Source organism: Prunus persica, chromosome G5, assembly GCF_000346465.2.
Source record: "Prunus persica cultivar Lovell chromosome G5, Prunus_persica_NCBIv2, whole genome shotgun sequence".
NCBI lineage: Eukaryota > Viridiplantae > Streptophyta > Magnoliopsida > Rosales > Rosaceae > Prunus > Prunus persica.
Genome location: NC_034013.1, coordinates 3,037,528 through 3,043,645, shown reverse-complemented (window position 1 = coordinate 3,043,645; position 6,118 = coordinate 3,037,528). Strand labels below are relative to the sequence as shown.

General features: G+C 38.9%; 1 protein-coding gene across 2 annotated transcripts; it reads left to right on the top strand.

Annotated features, from left to right (window-relative positions):
* Positions 707-5,837, top strand: LOC18777281 (protein IWS1 homolog 1). 2 transcript variants are annotated; one of them, XM_007209906.2, is made up of 12 exons: positions 707-867; positions 1,065-1,186; positions 1,263-1,674; positions 2,253-2,369; positions 2,620-2,840; positions 2,960-3,089; positions 3,176-3,238; positions 3,369-3,446; positions 3,737-3,828; positions 3,977-4,042; positions 4,173-4,326; positions 5,543-5,837. In XM_007209906.2, exons 2-12 carry the CDS (start codon positions 1,167-1,169, stop codon positions 5,639-5,641), a joined length of 1,452 nt encoding a protein of 483 aa, XP_007209968.1. In that variant the 5' UTR covers positions 707-867; positions 1,065-1,166; the 3' UTR covers positions 5,642-5,837. The 2 variants fall into 2 exon arrangements, with proteins under 2 accessions (XP_007209968.1, XP_020419606.1); XM_020564017.1 differs by having other exon boundaries at positions 855-950.

The following is a 6,118-nucleotide window of genomic DNA, read 5'->3' as shown; positions in this document are numbered from 1 at the left end:
CTCAAATAAAATTATTTGAGGGACGCCCTTTAGGGTTCCCTATAATTTTTTTCCCAATGATCCAAACCATCTATTTTTTAGGTCTTCATTCATAGATCATCCTTACAAAAAATTAGACAAATCGGAAACCGTTTCGACATCCAATTGTGTCTTACAAAATCAATGAACACGGTACTTCAAAAAAATGCTAAAATTTCAATAACTTAATTGAGTGGTCAAATGATATCGGATTCAAGTGATTTTTTGTAGGGATGATCTTTGAATGAGTATCTACAAAATAGACGGTTTGGATTAGTGAAATACAATCCGGAGTGGGGCCTACAAGGGGTGTCCCTCAAATAAGAGGGATCCCTCAATGGAAGCTCTCTGTGTATATATGTGTTTATATATATATACATGTATATGTGTATATACATGTATATATGTACATTATAGTATATGTGTATGTAATAATAATAATAATAATAATAATAGTAATATATGTTATTAGTATTACAATATAATATATGTATCTTATACATTGGTGAACATAGGACTAGCTAATCCTCCCTTTCTACATGGGTTTAGTAGTCCCCTCCTAATGAGGTATTTTTGGTGGGCCTGGTATTAGCAATCCCATCTAAGACTAGAATTAAATGAAACAAACATGGTACTAAATTTAGTCCAAACCAGTCCAAACCAAGCCTGTGTACCAAACGACCCCTAAATGTTGTCTAACAGGTGGTTTATGGAGCACAAATAACACAGGACAGAAAGAAGCTCCATCATCGCCCAGCCAGCCACTCTATTTCTTCTTATTCTCTCTCCGTTGCTCCTCCATTGGCACCCGGTTGAAGCACCTATCGTCCTCTCTGGTCACGCTGATGAGTATGGAACTGATTTGTGCTCTCATCTTTTTCCTATAGTTCCTCAATTTGTCACGGGTCTAGGACATGCTTAAACTGGTTATGGTATTTCTGTTTTAGGGTTACGATTAATGGGTTGTTCACCGATCAATTTATCTGGCTCCTAAATTCATGTTAGGGTTTGTTTTCTGTATTTCTTTCTTCAAATTTTTTTCTCAGGGCAACAGGGATCAAACGTGCAATTTGGGATTTCTTGAATTCTTGTTGGCGGAACGAAACTCGTGATATCTCGCAGTTTGGCATCCTGATCACTACCGCACCATGGCTTTCGAAGACGATCCGTACGCCCTTATCTCGCAAAATTAGGGTTAGGGTTTTCTTCGATTCCTTGCATCTAATCGCCACTATTGGTTTCAGGTACCGCGACGAAGATGGGGAACCATTGATGGACTACGATGACTTCGGAGCGGGTCGTGACCCATCTCCCGAGCCCCACCAAGATGACGGCCTAGAAGACAACGACGATTTGCGCGATCGAGACCAGTCCCAGACCCCCGTCTACGATGCCGACCCCTCGTCCTTGAAATCCAAGCCAAGGAAGCGGCTGATCAAGAAGAGCCACGTGGGAAAACTGCCTGTGAGCTCTGATTTGGTGGACGATGATGGAGAGGATGGCGATGAGGGCAGTGGGAAGAGGCTGAAGAAAGAGAAGAGGCATAAGGGAGAGAAGAAGGGACCCAAATTTCCAAGGAGATCCTTTTCCGACAAGGCGGCCACGGATGGTGAGGTCAAGGAGATGTGGGACACCATCGCCGGCGGCGATTCTGAGGTTATCATCAGTATTTTGTTTTCCTTTTAGCATTTGGGTTTTATTCTGAGGTTACAAATATGGTGGGGTTGTGCGATTTTGTGAGTTGCTCTCGACTGTTAAATGATTGAGTTGAATTGGTCTTCGTTTGCTTTGTTTTAACAATTATGATGTATACATAGTTTTTAAAAATAGTTGTTTGATTTGTTTTTGCTGATTTTATCTTTGAATTTGCAAGCCGATGAAGTGTTATATAGATTGAAGAGCTTAATTTCTGATATCTACAACAACTTTTGTCTAGAAGTATTTAATTGATGTAGTTTTTCTGTCATGGTTTTGCAAGAATAATGGTTTATAGTGAAAAATGTCTTGGTTCTTGTTATCCCATTTTCTTCTAAAAGATTTTACATTTAAATTGTGCCAACTGCAATTTTGTCAGCGAGAATCTGTTTGTTTGATGATGTTCAGAATCTATAGGTGTTAAATAACCGTGCCTGATTGATTTTTGTTTTCCATAACTACAATGTATTGTCTTACTGATATTCACTTAAGCTTACTTTTGTAACTTACTAATTGTTTTCTCCTGTTCAATTTTATAGGATGATCAGGAGGGTGTCAGGACATTTGATGATGACAACTTTATAGATGACACTGGTGTGCATCCTGCTGACCGGTATGGAAGCGACAATGAACGCTCTCCTAGTCATCATCCTCAGGTTTTTGTTTTCTATCATCCTTAGATCTATATGCTAATGTTATAATGCCACAGCATGGAATTTAAAGGCACAAGATATAGTGGAACTTTGGTTGATAGACAACGTTTCCTGTCTTCAACTTATATCAGATACCTGATGTTGATTGCAACTGATGACTCACTAAGCATGTTTATTGCTTACTACTTTTGTCTATATGGTTTCGTCATGGGAATAGCTTTTTCATATTTGTTTATTGTTTGGATTTTTCTAGGCTGAGGAGGGTGAGGAAGATGATGAAATCAAGGAACTCTTTAAGATGGGTAAGAAAAGGAAGAAAAATGAAAAAAGTCCAGCAGAAATAGCATTGCTGGTTGAGAATGTCATGGCTGAGCTCGAGGTTACAGCTGAAGAAGATGCAGAATTTAATAGACAGGGGAAACCTGCCATTAATAAGCTCAAGAAGTTGCCTCTTCTTACAGAGGTCCTCTCAAAGTAAGCTGGTTGCATGCGATATATATCTCTCTCCCTCTCTCTATCAATTGTAAGAATACTTTTCCTTTTCAAAAAAAAATTGTGAGAATACTTTCTGATTTTAGCTGTGGTCTTTGCAGGAAGCAGCTTCAACAAGAGTTCTTAGATCATGGAGTGCTAACTCTGCTGAAGAATTGGCTTGAACCTCTTCCTGATGGAAGTTTACCAAATATAAATATACGTGCAGCAATTTTGAAGATTTTGACAGATGTATATACCTTCTTACCCATTTTAGTATGTGACATTTAGTAATGGTTGTCAACAGTAGAACCTGAAATGTTGCTTCTGCTATGCAGTTCCCCATTGATCTAGAGCAATATGATAGAAGAGAACAACTGAAAAAGAGTGGCCTTGGAAAGGTTAGGATCTGCTTTCTTAGGGAAAAAAAAAAAAAAAAAAGAAGGTTATGATTTTACGAGGCTTCAAACAATTGTTATGGATTTCCAATTAATGTGACAACTTGAACTGATCTACTTTGTTCTTGGGCAGGTCATCATGTTTTTGTCAAAATCTGATGAGGAAACAACTTCCAACAGAAAGCTTGCGAAGGAATTGGTTGACAAATGGGTAATTTGTTTTGTTCTCCAGTTCTTGCCTTCCATAGCCATATGGAGTTTTTCTGCCAATTTTTCTTTCATATAAAAATACGTGCAGATCTTATTCTTCTTAAGGATATTTTCATTGAAAAAACTGTGGCACTAATCAGATTGAAGAACCCCATTTCCCCATTAACCATAGATAAATTTTCCTTGAGATGCTAATTATTTGTTAATCCCAGTTTTAATGCTCACTAAATGGTATTCTTTATGTTTTGTATGCAATGGTGTTGACATCTGATCTGTTTCACATGACTGCAGAGTCGACCTATATTTAATAAAAGTACGAGGTTTGAGGATATGAGAAACATTGATGATGACAGGGTTCCCTTTAGAAGGCCACCAGTGAAAAAGTACTGTGAGACTTTTTTTTTTCCTTGTGTGAACAATACCTTATTGCTCCTATGCATGCATGCAAATCCGTGTTGAACTCAATATACGTTTTCTTTAAATCTGGTGCATTTAGTTGTATTAAATTACATTTGATATTTTATTACACAGGCCAGTGAATAATGGTACAGGAATGGAATCTAGAGATGGTGATCTGGACTTGGATGAATTTTCAAGGTATAATTTGAGGATAGATTAAACATGCTTCTTAATAATCCCAAAGGGTTAAACTTCAATTGCTGCTTATTTGTTCTGGCGCTTTTGTCTAAGGGGCATTTCTTTCATTTTAATTTTGACTTCGATACAGGGAAAGAAAATCTGGCCAATCATCTTCTAGGCAACATGCCTCAAGGCCAGAAGCGACACCAATGGATTTTGTGGTGCGCCCACAATCTAAGATTGATCCTGATGAAATCAGAGCCCGTGCTAAACAAGCGATACAGGATCAGCGCCGTATGAAGGTGGGTTTCCTTTTTGCTACTGGTAAATATATATAAGCACAAATTGATAAACAAAATAAAATATGTGGTAGCTACTCGGCATCTAAGTGGGCATCATTTTTTCCATCTAGTACGGTCAACAATCTGAACAAGGTTTCCATTGTTTGAGAATTTCTTTCAGCTACCTTTAGATCTGTTACTTCTACCCATGCGCAGCTTAGGTTATTTTCCCTTTATTGGGCCGTGGGTGTACCTTTACTACTCTGTTAAGTCTACCTCCCATCATCCAACCCACCCAGCCAACCCCCATCCTTCCTCCTCCGACTTAAGCCCTCTCGGATCCAACCAAACCCCACCACCTAGGCTTCTCTCTCTCTCTCTCTCTCTCTCTCTCTCTCTCTCTCTCTCTCTCTCTCTCTCTCTCTCTCTCTCTCTCTCTCTCTCTGTGTGCCAACCCAAACCCCACGAGCATAAGATTCTAATAAGCACGGAATATCTTGTTGGAAACCCATCTCCCTTCAATTGATGGAAGAAGGAAAATGTCAAATTGGGTTCGTTCCTTATACTGTTGAGGTTGCTATCAACCTCAAGGTATCTAGTTCAGAGAAGAAATAGGTTGTATTGGAGTTGTTGGAAGTTGGTATGTGTGGTGCAAACATTAACATAATTGTCATCAGATTCATCAAAGGGTGAGGAGCTGGAGTTCGAGTGGGCAAGAGACGTTTGGGAAGATGCCTTTTGAAACCCACACCGTAGATGAACATCAAATGATTATTGTTTTCTGTTGGGTTGAATGTGTTTTATGGCAAAACCAAGTCTAATGGACGAAAGCCACATACACATGGAAGATTCAGACTCATTGCAACCCGTTTAAAGCACATAATAGAATTTGGATGAGAGAGAGAGAGTGTGTGTGAGAGCAGATGGGGTGGGATGGGCTGTGATGGTCGGGTTGGGTTGGATCCGAGAGGGTTAAGGCGGACGGGAGGATGGTAGTTGGCTGGGTGGGATGATGAGAGGTGGACTTTAACAGAGTTAAGTGCTGTTAAGTGGTTTGCCACATGTCAAAAAACTAAGGGAAACAGGGTGGCCAAAGGGCATTTGGTAACAGGAAAATTGGACTCCACTATTCAATTGTATGCTTCTTGTTGAGGTGCCCTTTGCAAAATCTCCATTGATATAGTATATAAAGAAACGTTAATATTTTATATATTCTTTGTATTTTTTGTAATGGCAGATGAATAGGAAGTTGCAGCAGTTGAAGGCACCGAAGAAGAAGCAGCTTCAGGCCACAAAACTAAGTGTGGAGGGTCGTGGTATGGTCAAGTACTTGTGATCTTGCGGAACATTCAAATATAATGTTGTACTCCACTGGTTTCTCCGGGGCCAATACAATGGCTCTTATAGTGAAATTACGTTGGGTCTTCATACTTTAAAATGTCAATAAATATTGAAGTTTTCATTTCGATTTTTGAGACACAAAATTGTTGATCAATCTTTAAAATAAAAAGTTACATTTCTCTCTTTTCCAAGTTTTCCTTCTCGATAAAACCACAACATGACCTTTTTAGCCTTTTGATAATCCAATGCCTAAAAAGTGCAGCTGGCTGGCTCCAAATGAAATTTCCTTATTATTTTCATTGAAGGTTAATTACCTTTTGGTTCCCTCTAGTTTATGCGCGGTGTCTATCTATTAGCCCATGCTGTAATTGTACTTTTGTTTCGAGGTTACATTTTAGTCCTCTTTATTTTAGCATGCAAGGGGGCATGTGGCAAGAGATTTGTAACTCAAGTGATTAAGAGTTTTTTCTCT